This window comes from Charadrius vociferus, unplaced genomic scaffold, assembly GCF_000708025.1.
Source record: "Charadrius vociferus isolate BGI_N301 unplaced genomic scaffold, ASM70802v2 scaffold200, whole genome shotgun sequence".
In the NCBI taxonomy this organism is placed as follows: Eukaryota; Metazoa; Chordata; class Aves; order Charadriiformes; family Charadriidae; genus Charadrius; species Charadrius vociferus.
This window is the reverse complement of record NW_009646515.1, coordinates 538,929-566,408: the sequence shown is the minus strand read 5'-3', so window position 1 is coordinate 566,408 and position 27,480 is coordinate 538,929. Positions and strand designations below refer to the sequence as shown.

General features: G+C 43.2%; 1 protein-coding gene across 1 annotated transcript in view; it reads right to left on the bottom strand.

The window, feature by feature from the left end:
- Positions 1–3,488: 3,488 nt before the first annotated feature.
- The window catches only part of REPS2 (RALBP1 associated Eps domain containing 2), a 70,203-nt gene continuing 46,211 nt past the window's right edge, over positions 3,489–27,480 (bottom strand). Inside the window, exons 15-19 of the mRNA XM_009884781.1 lie at positions 23,440–23,504; positions 10,583–10,666; positions 7,522–7,667; positions 5,338–5,443; positions 3,489–3,557 (exon numbers count right to left, since the gene is read on the bottom strand). Of these exons, the coding sequence (XP_009883083.1) occupies positions 3,489–3,557; positions 5,338–5,443; positions 7,522–7,667; positions 10,583–10,666; positions 23,440–23,504 (470 nt within the window). The remainder of the gene's footprint in view (positions 3,558–5,337; positions 5,444–7,521; positions 7,668–10,582; positions 10,667–23,439; positions 23,505–27,480) is intronic.

The window sequence follows — 27,480 nt, the reverse complement described above, 5'->3', positions numbered from 1 at the left end:
GAAACATGAACAGATCCATAAAGAAATGCATGATCTAAAGGAAGACACGTGAGTGCACGTTTGCACACGCATGCCCCCACTGAGGAAGATACTTACCTGGGATGTGGAAGAGCCTCTTTAAGACCCTGCTCTACCTAGTCTTGTCCTTGGACAAAAACATATAATTGTCCAAACGGGAATAGCCACAGGAAATTGAAGACTTAGAAAGGGGCACCAGGCTGATGGTCTGCAGATCCTCTCTGATGCAAGGAAGCCATGCTCCAGCTCCTGTTCCCAGTTATCCTCTCTTGCTGGGCATGTTCTGCTCTGCATAAACACCTACAGAAACTGTGAACTGAGAAGAGTGAGACCTCACGCACGGGAAGCTGCCCACGTTCCTTGGTCAGGCTGTAGGCTGGGACAGGCAGATGCTAGTTGCTGTCCTGGGTCAGGCGCATCAGGGGCTTAAAAGCTGATTGCTCTCCTGTAGCTCAAGAAAGTGCCCTGAACATTGAGCAAACTGCTTGTGAGGTCTCCCTTTCTGACCAGATGGTCTCTCTTGGGTCTAGGAGCACCTCCCATCCAAAGTTTCAGAACGTAAAGGTTTCTGCAAGAAATGATGATTTTGCTGTACCCACATTTTTCTAAAGGAAAAACATTTTTTGTGAAAATCGGATTTAGATGTGAATTTTGACCAGCCAGGGTCTGTTAATAGTAGCCACGAGCGTGGCTGCATGGAGCAACTGCCAGAAGCACTGTCTTATAGTGTCATGATGCCTTCTCTCCCTCTCAAAATGGTAACAGCTCCCCAAAATCAGAGATACTTTTTCATTTTACATGAGCTATCACAAATGCTTAAGTACTCAGACACGCAGAAGAATAACTTCCTACACCATATGTAAAACACCAACATTTCTCCTGGAATATTTCACTTTACTCTCTACGTGAAGTAGTGTATCATCATCACAGCCAATGTTTCATCAAACAGAATACAAATTAACTCACACTCTAGGTCTTGAAGCTGAGTGGGGCATTTGATTGCATCCCTAAAAATGCAGGGACGGTTAGATTTTAAATTTATTAAGTCCTGTGGTAAGGTAACAACTGAGTAAATATTTCATTGTTGACTAACCAAGTATCCTGATTTCCAGTGAAGGAACAAAACCTCCGTACATTAGAAGGAAGACGTCTGAGAAAGACATATAAATTAGACTTTTCCACTCTTCCTTTGAACAGCATCTATTCCATGAATAATCCAAGTTAAATAAATGGAGGATTATTCTACAGGAAGCTCCTATCAAACATAAGAAAGCCATCCACTGCCTTAAAAATGCAATGTGCACACTTTTGTAATCATTAAAAAGCTTTCCTTAAAAATCACGCATAAGATAAAAAACCAAGGTGCCACAGGATTATATTCTATCGAATAGTAGAGGTTTATTAACCAAATGACAACGCAAGAACTAACAAGCAAAGAAAGAAAGAGTACTTAATCTCAGGAATGACTCAGTGTTATGAGATAAATGACAATAACTTCTGAACAGTACCACTACTAGCAAGAGAGCAGCAGCTGCTTTGCAGCTTCCCAGAAAAGTCTGCAATTCTCACACTTTGTCACTGACCAGGAATGACCGTCTGACCCCAGCTAGGCAACAGTTGCACAAAAGAAGTCCCAAATCCAGAGAAATGGTTGTTGCTTGTTGACACAGTGGTATTTAGTTGAATCGAAACCAAAGTGTTATAAAAACCAACTTTCAGTAACAGTTCTGCAAATGCTTACTTTCGCCTTCAGACTTCTGGATCCACGTCCAACATCCACATCCCTTTCAGCAAAAGCAGGCCGTTTCCTCATCACTTCAAACGTTCCCGTCCATGACTGCCTTATCTCTCAACAAAGCATTCGGCTGCTCCAGTGTCCTCTGACACCCCACTGCAGCCACTTCACGATCCACCCTGAAGGGGGGCTACCCAGCTGCTTCAAACCCGATTCTCCTTCCTCTCAGCCTGAGGGCCTTCCTATAGCTACATGTAGGGAGAAAGCATACCACCACCAATGGTAAAAAAAAACGCTGCACCGTTTCCGCAAGGCAAAGGCGTACGCTTGAATTATGTCAGTGAACAACAGGGTATGAAACACGTGCAGCGTCATGTTTAAGACAGATACCAGGTAGGTGACGTTCCCTTGCAGTGAAGCACCCATCATAGGCACGGAGGGAGCAGGGCTGATAACGTTATGTCTGAAGTACCCCAAGAAATAAAGCAACCTTAGTTAGCCAGCTTCCATCGCGAGAACTGAGACCGAAACCAAAGACCACCGCATCCACGGGAAAATTCCCACTGAACTCAGTTTGCCCTGGATCACACCCAGGTCAAAAATTAATCTTTACTTCTTCATTTAGAAAACAGGTGGGTATTAGCAGCTTCATCCTATCAGTAGCATCTCCGGTGAGGTGGAAAGGAATCTTAACGAAAACCTGTTGTAGAAGGCAATTATTCCCATCACACGTTTTATAACCTCATATATAGCATTTTTGCTATCTTTTTTCTTCTGGAAATACCTTTCTCGTACACATCCTTAAAACAAATCAGCAGCTATTAAGACAACAAAGCAGACCAATACAAATGTACATAGAACAGCTTTTGTAAAAATGCCCCAAAGGCATTTTTAACCTCTTGTTAGAAATACATTGTTGGTTAAAAAAAAAAAAAAGAAGGAAAAAAAAAAGGTATAAACCAGTGATCTCAAACATGCTACAAGTATGCAGAGATACTGGCAGTTGCAAGCAAGTGATCAAACACTGGTGATAGGAAACAGTTGTAGCTCAAAAACCAGATTTTTTTTTGTAATTTCCAAAATAATTAAATTTTAGTATTTTTTACTGTTCTCTTATATGATTTGAACTTATAAAATACAAGCTCTCTAACATTAAAATACATCTGTGATTGCATAATAAACAGTGCTAAGAAAAATAATTATCTGACATGATTGCGGATAAAGACTCTGTATGTCTAGTGAGTTTTATTCTTGTAGTACATTAAACCCACAGGTACTCTACTGTGATACAATCCTACAGGAATCAGTAACATCCAGAAGCCCATCTCAGAGGATGAGTTTTAAATTTAAGCAAGAATTCAGGAATGCTGTACCTCTTAATGATCCGGGCAGGAGGTGCTGCCAGAACGCGTATAAATCAGGAATTCTTTACATAAATAAAATATTCTCAGGTTTTTCATTTCAGTGATAAATTGCATTTACACGTTAGGCTGGGAAGAGGGAGGAAAGAAGGGGAAGCATCCCTCTGCAGTCAGATACTCATTTCCTGTACCTTCTTCACCTGCAAAGGCAAAGGTGTGGAGTGGGGTGAGGGGAGACCCAACAAACAGGTCCTCCCCACCGCCACCACCTCGGCAGACGCCCTGCCCAGCCGCTCCGTGCTCCTCTCCTTGCGGGGCTGTCGGGACGCAGACACTCGCGTTCCGCTCTTGCGGCTGCACGGCGGCGTGGGAGGTCACAAGACGGTGACGGGACGTAGCTGCTCCAGCTGCGTTTCCAAGGCAATGCGTTCCTTGTGAACCTCCTGCAGGAGGGAGAGAGATGCGTTGTCACTTTTGGGATGCTCGCATGCACCACCCCGCACCGGTAAAGATGAGCCAGGCAAACTGCTGGCGTTGACTGGAGGCGAGGGGCTCTGCTGTTTAAGTAACTCTCCTTGGGGTCTCAAAACACCGTACCAATGCCACGCAACCAGCCTTCACAGCCCTCTACTGCCTCCTCCTTACAGTGGGGCAATACGGAGACTCAATCACTTGCCCGGGTGATTGTGGAGAGGAGCAGTCATCCACTGGCTGGCAGAATACCTTGGGAACCAGTGAAGCTGGCCACTTTGGCAATTTTACCAAAGAAAGTCAGGTTATTTTGAAATCACATTTCCCCTCAAACCTGCCTTTTTTTTTTTTTTTTTTTTTTAAGAATTTTTGGTTCACATAACCAATCTCTTTTCTTTTGGAAATGAAGGAGACAGCCTTTCTAAGACGACACGGCTTTGCAATCTACCTCTGACAGCTGCGGTAGGAAACTCATCAGCCTCGGTCAGAAACTAACTGTGAAGGCTTTGGGGACCAGCAATTCTGGGAAAGCCTCTCCTGGTCTCGAGGCTGCCCCTGCGCTGAGGGGTACCCGGCTCTCGCTGACCTCCCATCAAAGGGCTGCCCTGTGACTCCTCCAGGCTTTGGTACCCCGTTTGGGCACCCCCAGCCTGGGATTGCACCTGAATGCTCCCCACGCCTCGGTGCAAGCTGTGCCTGAGGGGCACCCGTCATGTCTTCTGGTCCCCGTAAAAACATAAAGGCTCTGCTCCATCACAAAGCTTCCAGGCAGCAACACAACTTGAAGGACAAGTTCAGTTTTTTGCTCGTGTTTGAACTCAGGCAAATCCCTCTGTCTTTACGTGCTTCCTTCACCCTGACATAAAATACAGATAACAGCACCGGCCTGTTTTGTGCAGGTCGGGGAGTTTAAGTATGCTGGAGATAGTGCATGGGAGCAGATAAGAGCTGAGCCAAGGAATGATGGCAATGTGCTGTCATTAAAAGCTTTCACCCCCATGCTTATTTCAATCGCTGGTCTGTATTTTGCTATGATTTTAGTACAGGGCATCCAACTTGCATTTCTCTTGGGGGATCCTTGACAACCAGGTAAGAAATTATGTCAAAGCAAAGTTGAACATGCATTCAAACCTTCACCTTGACTGAAGAGGTAGTGTAACTGGGGGTTCTCCTCCCTTTCCAGACAAGTCTGTTCATAACAGGCAAGGAAGAAAAAGCTGTAGCAGATGAAAAACTAAAGTCTGTACTACCTTTGGACTGAGAAAACAGGAAAACCAGAACTGACACTAGTAAGTAAACAGCCCCTTGAGAACACGTTAAAAGACTGACTTGTCTTGCAGACATCAAAAATCAGTGTTAGATGTTCACATAAAGCATGGTTTAGCCAGGCCATGTATACCAAACGCCTGACTCCAGGAGACAGTTATGTAGCACAACTGATGAGAAGACAAGAAAGCTACGACTGAGTTGCTCTTCTGTACTAGGTGACACCATCACGTTATCAAACTTTTCAGAAAGACAAAGTTCACCCTTTGGACTTACTCTAACTGCCAGCAGAGCTGTATGCACATAGGTTGTAGCTTTTCCCAGAAATCCTTATCCTACCCACTCATACAGTATAGTTATCCCCTTCCAGAAAGCAGGAAATAACACAGCAGGTTTCATCTGAGAGGATGAACAAGATTCTCTGCTGGAGGTGACACATAACTGATTGCAGGGAGCTCTGTCGCTGATTTTCAATGCATTCCTTACCTTCAGCTGCTGCTGGAGCTCACTGTTCAACCTGGCGAGCACAGCATTGGCTTCTTTGTTTTTTCGTATAGCGGTCTGAATAGCCCTTTTCTGCTTGGAAGACTGTCTGCCAGACAGATAAATACAAAACGTTTCAATTAAGAGCCTCAACAGTGGCTGATGCCAGAAGACCAGTCATCCATTTTGCGTGTCTGCACTCAATACAAACTGGACTACGCTTCAAAGACAAGGTACAAACTACACATTTAAGAGAAGAAAAATGTAACACTGAAATGAGATGTCTGAATCAGGTAGACTGTTCGAAAGTAAACTGGTCACACTTGTTAACCTGAATGCCAGAAACACTTTAGCCTGTCTCAATTATTTAAAAATCACCACATTCTGATTCAGCTTAAGAATAATCCCTGCATAGCTGTACTTAATTGCAGCACCTCTGCTTTAGCGGTTTCCAGACACTTGTAGAGTTTAAAGATTCACGAGTGGTTAACAAAAAAAAAAAAACAAAAAAAAAAACCAAAAATCATCCTATGAGGAAAGAAAGGACATCTGCACGAAAACACTTGTCTCAGATTTTTTTAGGGTACTGCTGATTCTGATGTTTCTTTACTCCAAAAATTAATCTTTCTTTCATTCAAAGCAGTCATTTCCACCAAAACCGTGTGATGTCACAAACAAGAACAGGTAGATGGCTTATGGCCTTTCCTCATGTCTTTTGCTGCTTAAAAGATTTCTCTTACATTATTATTATTACTCTATAGCCCATGGTAACTCATCTGGAGGAAATTACAGCTAGGCAGACAGGTACAAGAGGAGAAAGCTCTGTACATAAGGACCAAACTACTCCAAGAAACAGAGGTAACAGGAAAAAGAAAAGAAAATGCAGAAAATATTGCCTGAATATTCCAAGCCCTTTTCCAAATAGATTATTTAAAAGTTTTACATAAGGCATCAAGAGCTCTTTAATGACAAATTTGATCTAAAACAGACACTCTATTTGAATAAAGTCCATAGGGGTACACAGTCCCCATCAGCTCTTCCTCTTAACAGAGCTGATGGCACTGATCTTTGCTACAGCATCCGTTTTGCAGCACAAGCAGGTCTTTATGCTTTTATCTTCCAATGAACTGTCAGTTTTCTCCTTCACAATTTTGCTTCAAGCTACTCTCCATAGGCTATAAAGTAATAATGGTAGGAAAAAATAAAAACCAGGGAGCTATACCTCCCTGGTCATTTAAACATTTTAGGAAAGATATAGACAAGACAGGATTAAGTTGAGACACTAACAAATGTTGTTATCTTTCTTTGAACCACTATGGAATATGCACTCCCAAAGCACAAAACAGCACTTTAAGGGCACCCTAGGAGTCTTATTACTTATTCTGATCTCCAATTATGCAGCACAGATTCAGTCTACTGATAAACAGTTTGCCAAGAACCACTCAACTGTTTTGTTTCAGACTGAACCAAATGTCTTTGCAAGGCTTTGGGTGAAGGCGGGCTATAATGTTTGCACACTGTTTCAGTTGAGGGAGATGTATAGACCCCAACAGGGCTTCAGGTGCCTTCGCTCACCATTTGGTACAGCCCCTTCTCCACTGCTATTAAATATAGTGAAATCCCTGTAAGTCTTCGTTGCTGACAGCTTCAACAGCTATATTTATGACAGCAAACAACACATGCTGGGTTTGGCAATTATCGGATTATCACAAGTGGTTCTATGGCTCAGCTCATGCCAGTGGCGAGCTCATTTCTAACCTGCCTTGCGATGAAGAAATATCACAAGGATATGACCAACATCAAGCATTTCATGACTCAATTTCTTGAGCATTTATTTAGTTGGATCTGTCCACATGAGTGAGCAAAATTCCAGAAAATATGTGTAAGGCAAAACCACACACCCACAGAGCTAAAAGAAGTTGTGTTAGACAAGCTGGTTGAACAGCTAGGCTTGCTCGTCAGATACAGAGGTAGGACACCTCTGGAGAGGCTATCAATCAAATATTATCAACTTACACAGTCACTACAGACTTAGTCTACATCTGAGAAGACATACAGGTTTCAGAGACCTGTGTCTTGTGAAGCATTCTCAAAACCAGAGCTATTAAGCACAAAATTACGCTAAGAGCAAGCCCTGCCACACCAGATCTCATGGTGCAGTTTGACATGCTTGGTACAGATTTTTACTTTTGGACTGGGAGGTGGGGCTTGACTGCTGGCAGGGAAGAAGTCACATTTATAGTGGGAGAAAGCTCAGGGGTCTCCAGTCCCTGCGTCTCTGTCCGGAGCTTCCTGCGGGCAGGTTTGGAGGGCGGCTGAGCGAGAACAACCTCCTGCAAGGAAGAAGCACAACAATGTTAAGACAGGCCATGTGTCTCCCGTCATTAGGCTGGGGAATACTTGTGACACAGAAATTGCTGACAGCTGGCCTAAGATTTCATAACTTGAAGAGGTACAGAGCTTAATTCAAATTTGGTAATAGCCTCTCAGGTTCCAACTTTGAAAAAAGGAACAATAACTCCTGCAACCCCTTTATGAATGACGTGATTATACTGGTGCTTTGTCTTCATCTGGATGACAGGCTCTTCAGAACTGGACTGCATAGCTCTGTATGCATTTTCAGGGGGGCAGAAGGAGGAGTATAAATACAAATACTAGCCCCCAGTTGACCCAAATGCATTAGAACCAAAAAGAGATTTATTTTTAATTATGCTCAGTTGGTAAAAATCAATAATCAATCACTTGCATCTCAACTTACTACCTCACCCCATCTGGCATGGAGTCACTCCCTCCTCTTCCCCTCCTCTCTTACATGAAGCAACACTGAAAATAGTTTAGAAAGACACATGTATAAAATTATCCATGCAAAATTAAGATGTTGGAAGTGTAGAAGGACAGTTACTTCACTTGATAAGTTATAAAGACGTAAGTCTGGTTTGTAGGTAAAACAAAAAGTCTTGGATTTTTATACCTTTAATGGTAAGTGTTTTCATTATTTTAAATTAAGACAACCTTTCTTTTGCAACAAGAAGCAGTTTTAATGACTTAAAGCTGTTTAAAATCTGAAATATATCCTTTTCAGTGCATTTTATTATTAGATCTCTTTTACATGGGATATAACTATTACTGCCCAGTTTCTTGAATGAGAAAGCTAAGACTCAAAAAGATGAAGTGACTTGACAAAGGTTATACATTCAGTGTCACAGTCAAGACCAGAGACCAAATTTTATTATCACTTCCACAGCACACATTTTACTGGGCCAGACTATCTTCCTTACTATTCCTTGGCCAAATGTTAACAAAATAAGACAAAAAAAAAAAAAAAAAAAAAAAGAGGAAGCATTTAATGACCCAGCAATCATAAGAAAAAAACCAAAAAACACATGGTAATAAGCAGCCTGACTCAGCAGAAGAGACAATTAACGGTAATACAGAATGAAGCCAACATAAAACTATCAATAATTAGTATCAGAGGGATTACAATTATCAGAGGAATTAGAATTATAAGGGAACAAGGGGTTTCAACATTAAAAAAAAAAAAGAGTACTACCATTACTGAAACAAAAAGGTCTAAAAATATTATGAGATCTTTTGATAAGGGCATCAGCACTGCACAGATCTGAGATAATACCATGCTCTGAAATCCTGTGTGTATGCGCAGCTCCCTGCAAACACGGGACGTATGGCAAGCGAGGAACTCGCGTATGCCTTCTACAATTATAAACTGCTGGGATGCCAAATTCACAATCCCAGTCTACCTTGAACTGCCCCAAACCTACCAAATCCATAGGATAAATCCCTCTTCCATTTCAAACGTGATACTGGAAGAAATGATCCAACACCTAAAAGGAGAGCCCTCGGAAGGGGCTCTTTTGGCTGACTGCTGTTGCACCAGACCTTGGAAGGTGGGTCAGCGCTGCGCCAACGAGCTGCTTCCCACACCCCACAGCCTGGGGCTTCTCTGTACTTTATGGAGCCACGTGGGATGAGGGCGAGCATGAAGTAGGTGGACCACAAGGATTTCATTTCCGCAGCAAGACTGCAAAGCAGAGTGAAGAAGCAGCAGGGCTAGGCTAGTAGCAGCACGGGGTGAGCACAAGCAGAGCGAGGACAGTGCCCTGAAACTCCTATAGCAATATATATATATATACACACACATCAAATGACAGCAGACATTTTTCTGCGCCCCTTGTTAATGTAAGAAGTGTGATGATGCTCTCTGGGCAAGGTACGCAGTAGGTGCAGCACCTGCCAACAGTTTTTGGTTGGGCTAAGCAAAGGTCTTGTAGGTGGTCCCTGGCTGCAGGAGGGGCCGGAGAGGGGAGGATCTGCATTTGCCCCCCGTCAAAAACCTCTTCTGGCTGGGGCTGGTGGAAGGAGGCGGTGGGAGTGAGGGGTAATGGGCATAAACTTGAACATAGGAAGTTCCATCTTAACATGAGAAGGAACTTCTTTACTTTGAGGGTAGTGGAGCACTGGAACAGGCTGCCCAGAGAGGTTGTGGAGTCTCCCACTCTGGAGACATTCAAAACCCGCCTGGACGCTGTCCTGTGCAACCTGCTGTAGGTGACCCTGCTCTGGCAGGGGGGTTGGACTAGATGATCTCCAGAGGTCCCTTCCAACCCTAACCATTCTGTGAATTCTGAGCGTGACCAGGAGTGGGGAGAGGCTCACAGCCACTGCTAAGGCCACTCCATCCCTAAGCAAGGCCCTGTTAAGAGTGCCATTGCAATTTCAGTGCTTACTTTATACAAATGATATGTTCATGCAAAAACATATTAGAAACTGCACATCTTGAGCAAATCTCTCCCAGCCTGTGTACTTTTTAGCAGCAGATTCTGACCTCCAGCAAACAGGTGTGGTTACATCAAAACTGAATCCTCAATATCTGGAAGCAAGCAGCGCGTCACGATTTGGAAGAATTACAGTGAGACAGGGGTCAAGTACAATCAAACTCTTTTTTGTCTTCCCTAAGGCTCCACAAGCCCCTATTGATTTGAAACAAATGGCAAGCTGACTCTCTTGAAGCACGTGCATCATTGTGTAGGTACTAAGAGCTTTCTTAATGATTTATCTGAGTTCATGTCACACGCAATCCCAGTTCTCTCTAGCATCTTGACCTCCAGAGAAGGTAAACATGTAAAAACGTAACCTTAACCCTCCAATTAATTGCTTTAAAACTCAAACCAACCACATTTGTTGATGAAGGCAAATCACTCCACAACGGTACAGCCAGTGCAGGTCTCACCTTTTTTGCTGAACTGTTTTCTTCTGCCTGCGACGGGGGTCTATTCATCTGAGGATGTAATTCAACCTCAGATACTTGCTCTGTCTGCAACAACAAATCAGTCATTCCTACACCCAGAAAACGACCAGCAGTCACATACAATAAAGTCAAGGAAAGGAAACGTTATACACAAAAGAAAAGTTACTTTAACAATTCAACAGTAGGGGAAATAGGGATTCAGGGTGACAGTTGAATGGATGACATATGTCTTTTGCAGATTTTTAATGAAACCGTTTTCTTGCACTTTATCATGCTAGGAAAACAAGAGAAACGTTTTTCTGTGAAGCGTTATGAACCATGTCTCTCAATGTAAATGACCTAATAGCCAGAATTTCTTCTAGAGTTACCCTTACAGCCTAAATACTCAGAGAAAGACTAAGGGTGGGTGGATAAAAGCTAGAGAGATCTTGGTTGTGCCCTGTCACCTTCTCATCTACTGAAACTGATGAAAATTCATCAGAGTAAGCCTCTGTCTTTGAAGTTTGCAAGACTAGAGTGAGAAAGTCTGAGTTATATAAAAAATCCCAGTAAAGTTACTGAAAACACAAGTCATAAAAGAAGCCACATAAATCTTCTTCCCTCCTCTCTTCTCACGTTTCAAACCCAAACCCAGCTGAGCACTCATCACACAGGTCTACACTTGGGCAAAACAAAACACCCTGCCCCCAGCACATCTGACCCAGCAGCAAGTTACAACACAGAGGGTTAATCCTTTGCTTCGCCTCTCCCGAAATCTTTCAGCATCTTTTCGATTTGCTTCGCCAGTACAGTGCGAAGCGCAGCACATCAGCTAAGGGAGGGCAGCAGGATTTGGAGCTGCCGGTCCCCGAGGAACGCCACAGCAAACACAGTATAAACACGATATAAACACAGTGGGGCTGTTTTCTGTCCAGAAGGTACGGGCTGGCTCTGCAAGGCAGGCAGGAGCAGGGGAGGCTGAGGGCACTTGGCACTGGCAGACGGCCTCTTCGCTTTCCCAACTTCTGCCAAGTCGGAGCCAGGCTGACAACAACCCCCCGGCAGGACAGGCAACATGCCATCCGCCTCTCTCCTCAAAAAAGCCTCATTTCTACGCAGGTGAAAGCTTGCATTTAAAACCAAGTTCCAGGCAAGCCTCAAACTTTAGAGGAGCCAGGATTTTAGCCATAAAAATAACAATAATAATAATAATAATCTGTCACACACTATAGAATCTAATTCACTGCTGCCAAGAGGTTTTTGCACAGCCCCATCAAGCTCTCAAGTCACAAGTTTCCCAGTGCTTAACTGTAAGTTAAATAAAAATGACGGAAAGCACAGAATTTGGTATATTTAAAAAGGAGGGACTTTTTTGTACCACTTCCACTTCTTTCATAACACACTCAATAAGAGCTGTACGGAAAGCTGCAGGGGAAACGCGCTTCTGTCACGTTACTGCCACTCTCCAACTGTATGGTGTTGAACATGTGCACAGAGGAGGGAGATTTGTCATCCTTTTTTAAAGCTCATGTGAAATGCCTCTAGAAAGGAGGAAAAGGTAACCCAGCTGACAATACCCCCCCCTCCCCTTATCGAAGGGTGCTACATCTATAGTGTTATCTGATGGTTTAAAAAAAAAAAAAAACCACAAAACAAACCCACCCTGTAATTTTTCAGTATTATTTGAATATTAGTATCTTAAATATTTGGATTTTAATAACTATTTGATACTAACATTTCAGTTCCGGAAAGCTTTTCATGGATTTAAGAGCTTCTTCCGTAACAGCAGAGTTCTGGTACAAATAGGAGAGTGAAATGGAAAAAGCAATCTTTTTTCTGTCTACAAAAATCAAAGAGCTTTAAAAGTGCATTTAATGCAACAGAGCATTTCTTTATCAGCAAGCTGAATAGCTCCTAACCTCCCTGATTTCTACAACCACTTTTTATACATTTGACAGAAATGAAGATTCTAAGCACGGGTGACAGTAGCCTGGCCAAGTTCATCAGGCCTTCACGAATGATTCGGGGATAGAAAAGTTCAAATACCCAGCAGAGCCACATGATAAATTTGGAACAGGGACAGGGAGCACTAGATAGCCCCCTAACCTGGCCAGGCAGGTAGTTTCTGGTGTTCACAATTTTGTTGGAGTCTATGCTAAACCTTGTGTCAAAAGCAAGAATACAGCAACTTACTCCACAGAATAAAAAAGAAAGGAGACCAACCCCATGTTCTTTATGTATAGATAGAACACAGCTTTTCAAGCACCAAGGTGTTCAAACAGTGTAGAAGTAACTAAATAGACCACTGCTCTATAATGTCCATCGCAAATAAGCAGGAAAATTGCAATTACAATAACATAAAGGACCTGGGAGAAGGGGCAGCAGGGAGGAAACCTCCCCAAGCTTTTGCAGAACCCCCCATTTTACTTTATTTTTTAATGGTCTCATTGCAGGAGAATGCTATTTTAAACTGAGAGGAACTGAAAAGGGGAAAAAGGGTAAACTTTGTGTTCTGGTGGAAACAAACATAAATTAGAGTGCTGATGCCAAAAAGGGTAAGATTTCAAAATTTCTGGCAGTTTGGTATCACAGTTCCTACTGATGCAAGACACGTTTTTTTTACTAGCCGAGTGCTGTGATGTGGCTGTCAGCCGAACAGCTGTGGCAACCGCTGTGCCGCAGGGTTGGGCCACTGGGCTGGCCGCTGCTTCCCGCTGCCTGCACCCGAGGATGGCAAAGCTCAGTCACCAGCAGGGCAGGGACTGGCTGGAGCAGGCAGGTGGTAAAAATAAATAAATAGTTACATTTGACCAAAAAAAAGAAGGGGGGCGGGAAAAAAGAACTAGTTCTGGTGATGCAGCTCATGCATAATGAATAAAACCAAGTGACTGCCATGTCCCTAAAGTGCCACCTAGTGGCATGCGGGACAGGCCGTTTCTGAGTGTTTTGATTAGAGAAGAGTACTAAAAAATAGCTGTCTGCATTATTCAGAGCCTGTAGATCGAGCCTGCCCCACAGGGCGGGCAGACGGGCTGGGCACAGCAAACCTCCACTCTTTGGAGGGTCTCCTCTCCCTCTCACGCAGAAGCCAGGTCTACACAGCAATCATCTGCCGGCAGAGCTGCAAGTCCTCCTCTACAAAAGCCCTCCATTCCTCTGAGCGATGTGCCTCTGACACAAGTGCCCAAGCGTAAAAAAAAATTGGTATGCTGTTGCAGGGGATTTTGTTCAGGGACTGACAGCGTTTAACCCAGGCAAAAATCTTTTGTTTAACTGCAACGCGCATCGATGCAAAGGTTTGCTGATTCAGCTAACCCAACAAAGTCCTCTAGGCAAGGCCTGAGAGGCTTCACAAATACATTTGCAAGCTGATGTCTCCCCACACTGGCCCCACATGGACTTTAAAGGAAAAATAACTCCTGCTTTTTCTTTTGGCAGAGGAATTCTTCACAGATTTCTTTCCCTTCACTGATTTGAACATGGGGTAAAAGTCAGTCCCTGTAGCCTTCTGGTCATGGGCAGAGGAAGACCGGATCCAGGATGCTGCAGTCCAAGCTCCTATAGTGGAGTGTAAGGAAAATGTGAACCATCAGGAGCAGCTGAGGTGGGTTCCCTTTAGTTCTTCACTGTTTTCATACCAGGCTTCATACAGTCTTTGGGCAACTCAGTTCTCATTCAGCATTCCATCACAGCAATAAATGTCTTAAAGTTTTTCCATATTTTGAAAACTTCTCACCATTATATTAGGGTTTAAAATTATTCACCACTGGTTTATAAAACCGAGAGATTATGCATTATGCAATACAGTCTTCCAAAGGAAAATTCAGTTACAGTAGTGTAAAAGTGCACCTCATTCATGTCCACAAAATGGAGTAAGCTACGGACATTGGAAGTGCTACTGTACCGCTATGGCTGGGTCCACATCCAGGGTTACAGTAGTCACGCAAAGAAAATCCTGCTCATGTGTGCTACCAGCAATGCAAAAGAGAGTTTGTGGACCAGGCCTAAGAGCATCTTGATTTTGGGAAGAGGAGTAAGTAACCACAGAAAAGAGCAAAACAGTGCGATTCCAAATCTCCTGAAGAGCTTCTCTTTGCAAAGACCAAAGTCCAGTTATTAACAGGCAGTATCTCCTTTTTCCCCAGCGCAGTCTCATGTTTTCTAGGAATAGCCATAGCCATACGCTCCTCATTCTTCGAGGCAGCAGACAAAACTGTCCAACAAAGTTTCTGTACAATGGCCACAGCCAGAGACCAACCCGTGGCCTACAGCCAATATGGAGCATTAGGACAAATAATTCCTCATTGCGAAGGAGAGCATTAGGAATCGCAAATGCTCATTATTTCATTGCATGATCCTTGACCAGCCATTCATAATCTCCTCACTGCTCCATGTGACGATACTTAACCAGTACCTTTCTAAAAGAATATGTAACGCTCACTTAAGCACAAAGTGCTTTGAAAGCCTCAGATGAAAGATTTTCATAACTATAAAAGAATGCATTACCTTAACAACTGCTTGTTCGCTTACATTTCCAGTTCTTTTGTTTTGCAATGCTGGATTATATGTAGATTTCACAGCCACTTTTCAAGACAATCCATAACTGATCTTCCAGAACAGAAGGTCTACATGGAGCTTTCATATTTCTGTTACCTGGGAGCCTTTTTGCAAGAGGTGGAATATATATTCAATCTTTCCAACAATTCAATCTCGCCCACACTTACGCTCCAGGCTAACTTTACACATGGAAATAGTCCCATTGTAGTCAATGGCACTACTCACAGAAATGAAATTATTTTTGTGCATTCATTGGAATAGCCCATCATCATTACCTATACAGTGCCACTGCTTAGCTTTGCAAAAAAAGTATTGAGAACAGCTTATCTGTAAGAAAAAGTAAGATACTAAGTATGCTTAAGGCTCACTATGTGCCCATCGCAATCTTCTATCATCTCTGTGCTAAGTTCCTTTAAGAGGCATTTTGCTCCTTTCTAAACATTCATATTTTTGCGCTTAATGCCAGTTTCTAAGAAGTCAAGATGTCTCAATTCCAGTTTCTGTGAGTCTTGTGCATCCCATACCGAATCATCAATTCTTTTTATTGCTTGTTACAGAAACTGAAAATGATAAGACAGAAAGAAAACCCACAGGGATGCAAATGCAACAAGCTGCCAGGGTCTTAGTGTGCTGCCTGCTTTCTCAGCGCTGTGCAGCCCTGAAGTTTTGATAAGCTTTTTCTTTCCCTGAGCTATCTGAGGGCTGGTGATAAGGTTGAGGAAAAAGGCAGTAAATACAAACAAATTGCTGCAACGTTCAGCCCATTCGCAAGGAAAGAATAGGACCCAGATGGAAGCATTAACAATCTGCTTTAATACTCCACTTCCACAAAACCAGATTAACGTAAGCTAGAAAGGGGTATGTGCATTCCACTAGAGATACAGGCATTGGATTCTCAGCCCTTTTTATTGTTGTTTCTACAATAAACGTGAAGCCAAATTTAAAACTTATTACAACACATTTTAATTAAGATACTCACCCTTCTTCTACTCTCCCAGAAACCTCTTTAGAAAGGATTTTATGGCATCCATCAGCTACTCCCCAAATTCAATTTTAACTGTGCTACTTTCCACCACTTCTTAAACCGTAATTTATTTTGTCTGGCGGTTTTAGATTTAATATATAATTTTCATGAGAGGAAGATAATCCACTTGGTATTATATTAAAGTGGCAGATGGCGAAATCTTTCATGTTATAGAAGACTCTCAGTTTTATTACAGTTACAGGCTTCTTCAGTACCTATTGCACTGATTATACAACATACGTTATTCTGAAGCCAAAACCATGGCTGCAGAAAAAAACACCCTCTTCTTGCACAGGGGTTGTAAATGCAAGCTAAAAAAGGTATTCCTTCGGTTCAATATAAAACAGTTGTCTGGGAGAATACCATCATGTATACAAATAGCATGTTGCCAAAAGCAAAATCTTTACTTTTTCTAATTACTGTAACAAGAAAGTTCCTTCCCATAAAGCTCCAGGTGTTCTGCCAGCACTTGAAATTCCTCACATAATTTTACAGGGTAGGAAGGTGCCTCAGTTGGCTGAACATTTTCTCCAAACAACTCTGACAGAGATAAGCAAACCCTACTTCACCCTCCACGTACCTCGGCTTCACCCAAAGATGTTGGTTGAGGGGGTACCCCCGGAGCAGCTCCCAGCACGGAGCCCACATGTGGCCATCCCACTCGGGAGGCTGAGAGGTCTCAGCAGGACGGACGGGTGCCCTTCCCCATCTTTTGGCCTCTGCGCCACAGATCGGTGTGGGGACGCGTAATTGATGGTTACAGACTCAGCTTGAGCGTACCCCATGCTCGCAACTCTCCATGGATTCAGCAGAACAGGGCGGCATGTTAGTAGAGACAATTTCTTGAACTGGGTCCCAGTTTTCACTTGCAATTCTGGATGATGAATGGTCAAAACACTTCGAGGAATTACGAAGTATCAAGTAACATTTGGAGAGCGGAACATTCAATATGTTAAAAAGAATAATATCTTCGCTTTCCAACAACACCAGGTGCCTGTGACTGGGCAGGGAGACCCACCATCATCCCTCACAGCACTGTGTTTCCATGATTTCACCAAATCGATAACATCTAATGGTAATGATGGCCACTAAATCGACAGCCTAATTCTGAGCTCATATGACACTGTGAGATTTTAATCTTCAGAGCTGCAATGTACTCAGGATACTTCAATTTGATAACGTTAACAGCTGCCTACCTACTCCACTTCACTGAAAAACTTTGCCTTTGCCCTTAATTTTTTCAGTGCCTGCCAAAACTGCCCGCATGGAACCAGTGGGAAAACCAGGTCACAGGGTCTCCAGAAATTAAAGTCCAGTACAAACCAGTGTGAATTTACAAAACCAACAAGTTTAAAATTTAGACTCTGGGAAAAGAGACTAGGAACATCAATTTTTTTCAGCCAAGATATACAGGGTTTTCTTCCAGTCCCGCTGTTTTCAAATCCCCTTAGACAGCACAGGCAGGATTGAAGATATTCCTTCACCACTGGACAGGAAAGTACAGAAATAGAGTAATTTAAATAAAGGAACGTTGATCTAATTGGGCAATGTTGCAGACAGTGAGCTGATGTTGGATAAAATCCTAAAGTTATATTTGCTCTTCAGTGTTCATCTGTAATTCCTATTAGCATAAATATGTTACTAAATCTCCCACAGTAAGCAGCCGTGGTAAATGACTTCCGTAGGCTTAAAAGCCAACAGTAATAAAGTATTATTTTGTTTTCCATTTAAAAAAAATAACAACAGTGGCTTATATGAGATGTGCATATGCATGTTTGGTTCCAGTGGAGTGTTTTTCATGAGCATCCAAAGTTCCTTCCCATCAGAAATCTGTGTCACTGTATATCAGCTATGTGTGCTATGGCTATCGTGATTCTTACTGCCTCCAAGTTACATAAATTTTCTGTGTATAGCTCTGGGTCCACAGAAAAGTTTTGGCACCACCTTTATGCCATTTCTCCTGGATGACTTAAGTTCACCATTAAATTAGGAACATAGGATCAGGAAAAATTACCCAAGCCACTGAATCCAGTCCTCTACAAGCCCAGAAGAAAACACAGTAGGTATTTCAACAAGCTACAGGTTATATGTTCTATATACTACCACTCGGGGCAGGGGGATGACACAAAAACCCCAAAAAACTTAAAAAAAAAAAATTAAAACAACCCCAAAATGTTAAAAAAAATAGTGGAAAAGCCGTAACTCTAGCATGTCATGAGAATGAGCAAGAGAGGTAAGGTACTGCCAGTGTCCTAACTAAGTCTGTACAATAGGTTGCAGCATATTAAATACTTACAGTCCAAAGAACTAGGGACACTGATACAGATAAAATTATCCTTAAATCCAAGCAGCTACTGAAGACTTGCTAAGTGTCAGATGTGCTACTAGGGATTACGGAAGGTGTCAGTGAAGTTACACACAGGCATATACACAGTAGTAAAAGGAAAACACTTCAAAAGAACATATAATCCAAAACAAAACTCAAGTCTGTGTATAAGCCTGATTCTATACATAATCCTTCCAAGTGCCCCTTATGGAATTTAAGCAAAACTTGAATTACTTTCTTTTTTTAATAGGAAAGCAACATGAATTGAGGATTCTAATAAAGCATTTCATACTGCATTTCACAGTGCTTTACTAGAAACATAATTCAAAATGGCTTACAAATGTAGAGAGATCGCAGTTGAAATTTGGGTTAAAAGATCATAAATTGGAGATAATGGTGTATCCACAGTATGTAAACTTGCTTTTTGTCCTTATATATTAAATTTATTTACAGTCACCATAGGCACCTCAGATGAAAGCACCACTGCATCAGAGAAAGACCTAGTGAGAGCTCTGAGGAAAACCTGGGTACAGTTCATGGACTGATACAAAGTCAATACAATGCTGACTTTGGCAATGGAGAAAAATCCCGAGGAGATGGAGCTACCATAGCCTATTAGAGGCTATCAAGAAGAAAGAAACACAGAGTCAATCCACCAACCATAAAACTCATCGGAGGTAAGATGAGATGCAGCTGTGCCTGTAAAGGCGTCTGCGCATCGGAGGTGTGGAATGGCGTAGGCTGGCAGCAGCAACCCAGAGCGGAGAAGCGCCAGCCCCACTGCTATTTCCCCATAAACCAGCCAAGTCCTCGCAGGACCCCAAGACTTGAACCTCTCACAGTAAGCCTTCACATCCACTCAGCTCCGGAGTCAGGGCCACAGCAGTATTAGCTCTAAGTTTTACCTTGTGGTACGCTCACCCAGGGATACAGTCCTTCTCCCTCACTACTCCGCTGACAGCACTATGGAGGCAGAGTTGGATGTTAGTAATTTAGTGGATGGATAATTTAGTAAGCTTGTGATATGACTACAGACATTTGGCATGCTCTCAACTACTGAACTCAGAAACTCACTGAGCTTGATTACCTTGGTGGTTCTGACAGGAAAATTAATGTTTTCTTAAAGGTTGAAACAAATTCTACTAAAAAAAACCCCAGCAACCCATGACCCAAGTACAGATGTCATTTCTATATTGCTATTGATTAAGCTCACAGAAGGACTTCTGCTCCGCCGAAATGTAATACCTACCCCCCGATACCTCTCTCTTACGCACGTTGGCCTTTACATCCCATGAGCCCTTTAATCTCACTTTAAAGAGCCAGCTGGTCCAGGGTCCTTCTCAGCCATCCATAGAAAACCATAGTCCTCAGGAGAAATTATTCCCCTCTCCTCCATCAACTGATTTCCAAAGCTGAGCCAAAATAAACACATCACGAGCACACTTACTTGGTGCACAGCCACCTGAAATATGCGGGGCACACTTCATTTCCAAGTTACATTTGTCATTCACAGTGCTTAACTGCAGGCATATAGCGAAATGTTACAGCAATAAAAAGGATTTTCAATAACATTGTTGAAAAATAAGTTAAAACAGAAATTTAAGAAGAGTTTGGTAAATCCTGAAACAGGAAAAAGCTGAACGCGTCATTTCAGCATCATGGGATGGCTGGAGCACCTCTCCTATGAGGAGCGGCTGAGAGAGCTGGGGCTGTTCAGCCTGGAGAAGAGAAGGCTCCGGGGAGATCTTATTGCGGCCTTCCAGTACCTCAAGGGGGCCTACAGGAGAGCTGGGGAAGGACTTTTTACTAGGGCTTGTAGTGAGAGGACGAGGGGGAATGGATATAAACTGGAAGAGGGTAGGTTTAGATTAAACATTAGGAAGAAGTTTTTCACTTTGAGGGTGGTAAGGCCCTGGAACAGGTTGTCCAGAGAGGTTGTTGAGGCCCCATCCCTGGAGGTGTTCAAGGTCAGGCTGGACATGGCCTTGGGCAACCTGGTCTAGTCGGAGGTGTCCCTGCCCATGGCAGGGAGGCTGGAACTCAAAGATCTTCAAGGTCCTTTCCAACCTAAACCATTCTATGATTCTATGGCTTTTCTTCAGTTCTTGACCCTGCCTCAGTTTTGAAAGCAGATCCCTCCTTCCAACTTCTTCATGCTCTTTAAATTAAGGACCCTGCTGGACTAATATAATCCATATGTTTATCATTGCTTACAGGCTGTTCGTAAGGGTCAGCTCAGCTGAATTATGACCCCACCACACATACTTCCCTACTGTCTGTTATCTCTATCACAGAAAGGCACGCTCGGAGAAAAAATAAACAGAATGCGATGAGTGTGAAGTTTATTATGTTTTCAAGAATTGTTTTTGCGTACATCTTTGCTAGACACCAGAACAAGAATATTTTGATGAGATATTTGATTAAATATCTTTAAAAGTCATCAGAAATAAATTAAGTAAATGTAAGCGATGCATGTAAGCAAAGCATCAGCTATATGTTCACTACTGAGTAGACACAGAAGCCACTTTTTTTTTCTTTCAGAAAACAAACTTTTGTATTGGAGAGGATTGGATCAAGAATTTCACATGAGAATCTCCCTGTGCTTATTGTTTTAGAAAGGTCCTATAATCTGCATGGCCCAATGTAGGATGAGCAGTTGGTTAGTATCTGCGATGTGGTAAGGAAGCTGCTGGACGTGCATAAATAAAGTAGTATCTCTCTTCAATGCCCTGCTAAAGAAACGCAAATCTATGACAGGACAAGAAAATGAACAATTGGCAGAATCTTGCTTGAAAACAATGGGGTTTTCCCCAAGAACTGGATTTGTTATATTTACTTCGTTTCCCAATGGCAGCAAGAGAGCTTGCAGTACATGGAGCTGGCACACTGTGCCAAGTCTGGGTGAGGGTAGGATGGTTCTATAGAGGGATCTGGACAGGCTGGATTGATGGGCCGAGGCCAATGGTATGAGGTTCAACAAGGCCAAGTGCCGGGTCCTGCACTTGGGTGACAACAACCCCATGCAGCACTAGAGGCTTGGGGAAGAGTGGCTGGAAAGCTGCTTGGTGGAAAAGGACCTGGGGGTGTTGGTCAACAGCCAGCTGAATATGAGCCAGCAGTGTGCCCAGGTGGCCAAGAAGGCCAAGAGCATCCTGGTGTCTATCAAGAATAATGTGGCCAGCAGGACTAGGGAAGTGATTGTCCCTCTGTACTCGGCACCGATGAGGCCCCACCTCGAGTACTGTGTTCAGTTTTGGGCATCTCACTACAAGAAAGACACTGAGGTGCTGAAGCGTGTCCAGAGAAGGGCAACAAAGCTGGTGAGGGGTCTGAAGAACAAGTCTTACGAGGAGCGGCTGAGGGAACTGCGGTTATTTAACCTGGAGAAAAGGAGTCTGAGGGGAGACCTTATTGGTCTATACAACTACCTGAAAGGAGCTTATAGTGAGGTGGGGGACAGTCTCTTCTCCCAAGTACCAAGCGATAGGATAAGAGGAAATGGCCTCAAGTTGTGCCAGGCAAGGTTTAGATTGGATATTAGGAAAAATTTCTTCACCAAAAGGATTGTGAAGCACTGGAACAGGCTGCCCAGGGAAGTGGTTGAGTCACCATCCCTGGGGGTATTTAAAAGACTTGTAGATGTGGTGCTGAGGGACATGGTTTAGAAGGAACTTGGCAGTGCTAGGTTAATGATTGGACTTGATGATCTTAAAGATCTTTTCCAACCTAAACGATTTTATGATTCTAAGTCTAAGCAGCGGCAGGGGGGCCCGCGTGGGTTGCAGCCGCAGCTGCTGCAGGCACAAGGCAGGGAGGCAGGGAGCTGCGCCATGGGATTGGGGGAAGCCAGAGGGAAACACTGCTCTCTGCGGAGCGTTGGGCAAAGCAGGAACGTGATGGGTGCATTAAGGAGCATGTGGCGTTAGCAGGATGGCTAATGCCATAGTGAGTCGGGGGAAGCACGCAAGCTGAAACCAGAACGCTCTACAGTCCTCAAGGTAGAAACCAGCTGCGCTCAGATGCTCAAAAGCGCTGGGGAGGGCAAGAGAGCAACGAGCTGCTAGTGGAGCTGGGGGTGGCAACAAGCCTTTTATTTCTATCACAAGCACTGTACAGCAGGAGGTGCTCAACAGCAGACTCCTAAAAGTAGATTCAAAACTCAAGCAAGGAGTGTTTCTGGCCCGGCGAAGGTGCCTCACCAAGTTTTTACATGTAATGGGCTCTTAGCTCCCCTGTGGACTCATTTTCTATTATACACCTCACCTAAAGGAGCAATATGTGAAGCATACTGCTGCCTAAGACTTAACAGAGCCAACAACATGAAGAGAACAAGATGCTGATCCTCCATTATTTCCTAAAACATGAAGCAGCATCTGGATGCTGATACACATGATTTAGCCAATTTGCATTGTGCTGTGGCTGTGTGATGCTCTAAAAACAAACAAAGCCCCATCCAGAAAGCAAAACATAAGTGAACTGCTAATGGTTTGAAACTTAACGACATAACTGACACGGCATTTGCTCCCCTTCAGCATTATTTTTCAAACCCATGGGTGAAATATACTCTTTCATGCTGCGGCTCCCTTAGTAGATGCCCTCTGAGCATTTGACACTTAAGAAGCAAACAGCAGGTATCAAGTCTATGCCTTTCAGGCATCAAACTCTTTATTAGTAGAGTAGCCTGACTAGCCTTCAATTTACAGTTTTGTCTACCGGGTGCATGTCAGCTCCAGTACAAAGAGATTTAATTAGTCTGTAATTTGACATTACAACACAGTGGCTAGACAGACCAACGAAGACAGACGTGTATGGAACTGCAGAGCAAACTGCAGATCTGCCTTAACTTGGAAGCAAGAACAACTGCCATGTCCAAGCCAACTTATGCTAACCACTGCAAGAGTAATGTAAACAAACGAATAATACACAGTAAAGTGTTAAACATTTTGTCCATACCTGAGATACAGAAGGTCGAGGGGGCAGTGCAGGTGGTGGTGGGGGCAGCCAGCCAGACCTCACAGCTGAACAGTAAGGGAAGAAGAAGAAAAAACAAAACAAAACAACAACAAACAAAACCACATTAATTTAATGGCAAATAAAACCAGAATTAATTTCCATAATAATTCCCAGTGAAGAGGCAGAATACAACATTCTAATAACAGAAACTAAACTTGGTCTTTATTGAGCAAACCCTGTTTGCAATAACTTCATGAGTAGTGAATGAGCAGTGATTTACTTGCTGTAAAAACCCACAATGCTATGATAAAAACCAGAGATGGAAGCCAGTCAGCCACAAAAGCTTTAGCTAAAGCAATCCAATTCTAGTTGAAGAACCCCAGAAACAGGGGTTCTTCTTACTTGTCCTTGGGACTTTACTCTTTGTCGTTCAAATTATTGGCTTTTTTTAGAAGTGATGCTTTAGCATCCAATGTAGACATTAGCATTCACTTCAGATAAAATACACTATGTGACAGAGTGCAGCCTTAAGAAGAAAACATCTGCCATGGAATTAATAGGACAAAAGCCTAAACAAACCGAAAAGAAATCAGTTTCTTTGGCTTTAGCTTTTGTATTTGCATGTTATTACTCATTGGAGGTATTTCAGAGGGAGGAGGAGAAACAAGGGAAGGAAGACAAACACTAATGATCAGTTCAAGCGTCTTTAACATAATGCAATGTCAGTTTTTAGTTTGAGCCAGCATAAAGGAACAGTAACAATCACGGAGGTCCAGCCTCTGTATATTTCAGTTTCCTTAAAATACCTAAACCCCATTTTTGTGGATGAGAATATCTGACACAGTTACGATTTAGCAGCAGTTCAAAATTTATTAATGGTTTGAGGTAGATCAAGAGGTTGAATTTTAGCAGCACTTAATCATTAACCAATTTAAGGATTTACAAAGTGATTCAACAGAATAATTAAACAGAGACTTAATTACAGATTCGAAAATTACAAGATTCACACTAACTTACCACGAGGTATGCTAAATCTCTCTCTCTATGTATGTATAAACATAAAACTTACAAACACACCCCATTCAAGGAGCCACACACACATCACCCGAGTCTTTAACTGCTAGGACCAAGGTCCCTTTGCAGTGGGCGACTCCAGTGAGCCAACAGGTGCCCCTTTCGACTCCTCACACACAAACAGACAGAAATATGCGGATCTAGTAAAATAAAAAGACACCCACACTGGTAAAGGTTAATGTGCATATCCAAACACATAGATAGAGAGATGGATGGAAGAGAGGCTACCCTATGGTTAAGATTTCCCTTTTCTGGAGTTTAGAGTAAATACAATGCATTGGCATTCCTCAACGGGTGATGATTGAGCCTCGAGAAGGCTGACTCGCCCTGGTCCCTTCTACCCTGGAGGTGTTTCCCTGAGCGGCGTCCCAGCTCAGGGGAGGTGCTGGTCACAGCCCGCTGCAATCCAGGAGAGCTCAAAGGCTCTCACTAGGGTTGCTGTTTATAGGGTCTGAGATAATTGACTTTTGTCAGGTTCTTTTCCACTCTAGCCCAGCTCAGACAATGGGATGCCCTGGTACCTTCCACCAGTTGCGCCAGTTCCACCAGAACTTGCTAGATTCTTGAAGTTCTGGTATCACCCACCTCTCTTTGGGCCACAAGCTGGGTACTGCCAGGGGGTGACCAATTATCAATACTGTTTCCAATCGATAGGGGACACAGGAGCCAGGAGCGTTAAGGGGCTGCCATAACATTCTGGTCCATTGCCCCTCGCAATTCTCGTCTGACTTACTTTAGGTTGCTATGTGGCCCAGGCGGGGGGAAATCCCACCAAGCACCGAGTGGTCTAAGAGAGGGGGAGGTTGCACCATCACACCCGTCACAGGACAAAACTACAGGACAGATGATGGCTTCCAAAGGCAGCTGCAGAGAGGACTAGGCTAGCACAGACACCAGCCAGGACTGGTGGGAGTCCTTAGGTGAGTTATGCTCCCCAAGCTCCTGTCTCACTGAGTGCTCAGCGCTTGCACTGGCAAAGATACCAGACAGTCCATCTTGCACTGGTGGTTGTCTGTATAGCAAAAAACCCCAACAATACTAAACTTAGAAATGCCTTTTACCACAACAATGCTAAGCAAGCAATTACTTTTAAACACTTTTTATTTCCATGCATATTTTGAAAAGCCACAACGACCACTATGAGCCCCGTTACAGCTTAGCCATTTACATATTTTATACATGAAGTCAAGAAATGTCTACATGATTGAAAACACACAGAAAAAAGATATTGACCGTTAAGGACAACAATGATGTGAGACTAATAATGTGTGGGTGAATGTGACAGGACAGGGGGTAATGGTTTTAAACTAAAAGAAGGTAGATTTAGAATGATATAAGGATGAATTTTTTTTAGAATGAGGATGGTGAAACATTGATACAGGTTGCCCAGAGAGGTGGTAGATGCCCAGTCTCTGGAAACATTCAAGGTCAGGTTGGATGGGGCTCTGAGCAACCTGATCTAGTTGAAGATGCTCATTGCAGGGGGTTTGACTAGATGACCTTTAAAGCTCCCTTCCAACCCAAACGATTCTATGATTCTATGAAAACATTGAGAACAGTCATATTGACTATATACAGCTCCAGAGGAGCTTATAATACATCAGGGTTTTTATTACATCTTCTGCATCATCAACTCTTGAATCAGAATGAAGCCTAATATCACTGCACACAATGCCAAAGAGAGAGGTAGAACAATTAAAACGCAACTTAGGTTAAGCAAGGGAGCCACTAACACACCTACAGGTGTAAGAGAAGTTTGAAAAAAGCATGGTCATTAGGAACCTTTCGCTTGCATTTAATTAGTTCTAAGGCTACTGCAATACCAGCATGATGTCATCACTACATTCTCCACCTCTTTCTGCACAACTATTCTTTAGAAAGGAACAGTGGAATAAGAAACCTTCCTTTCCATTAGTCTGAACTTCAGGTTATTTCATTTATTATTTTTATTCTTAATTATTATTATTATTTCATTATTTTCATTTATCTGAGCACTGGCAGTGGCTTTGGCAATTACAGCTAATAACAGTATTTGAGAACACCATCTAACTCAAACACCAGCACTCTGTAGGGCCAATCAGCTGCATGCAGTAATAGCGGACAAGTACATATGCCCAACGTGGTAAGTTTATCTTCAGAAAACCTTGTGGGAGCTGTGCTGCTATGGTCCACGGAAAACAACTGCGTGCACCTTACCTGCCCACCACCACCGGTGGTGAGCGCTGCTGCAAGGGCATCATCTCTGCTCTCCAAACAGCTCTAATGTCGTGGGACAGCACGAATCATGCACACTCCCTAATGAGCCCCTGGCAGCCCAAACACGAAGCTATGGAGTGCACTGCTGCCACGAGCATGGGGGGCACTGGGAAGGGGCACCAGGGGCTGGGATCAGCAGTGCTGCAGGTAAGCACCAGCCCCAGCAGCTCCCTCCACCCTTCCGAATGTATGTAGCCCTCTCCAGGGCTCATCATTTTGGTATGTGCTGGCTTAGGCTCCAGCAGGCCCTCACAAGCTTTACTGCAAGAGCTGCTTCCATTGAGAATCCACCTCAACTTCAGCTCTAGAAGGTACAGCACTTGTGGTCCTCACTCCCCGATTCTTCAAACCCAGCGATATACCCAGGAAAGCAGCAGTGTAGTATTTACGCAGAAAGGCGCTGGGCTCGCTGGAGAAGCACCTCCTGAAGTGGCTGCACACACTGTGAAACACCACATTTCTCCTAGTTTCTCCTTGGATTTGGCCCACAAAATTCCAAAGGGAAAAGTAATGATGGTCAAATTAAAAAAACAAAACAAAACACAAAAAACCCACCCCCAAAAAATGCTTCTTCAGCTTTCAAAATACAACATACATTAATTTAGCATTAAAGGAGTTAGATGCTTACACCATGTGCATTTGACCCAGTTTCCTCTTTTTAATCCTGCAAATTCTAACTTAAGCTACTCATGAAATATTCATAAAATTCCT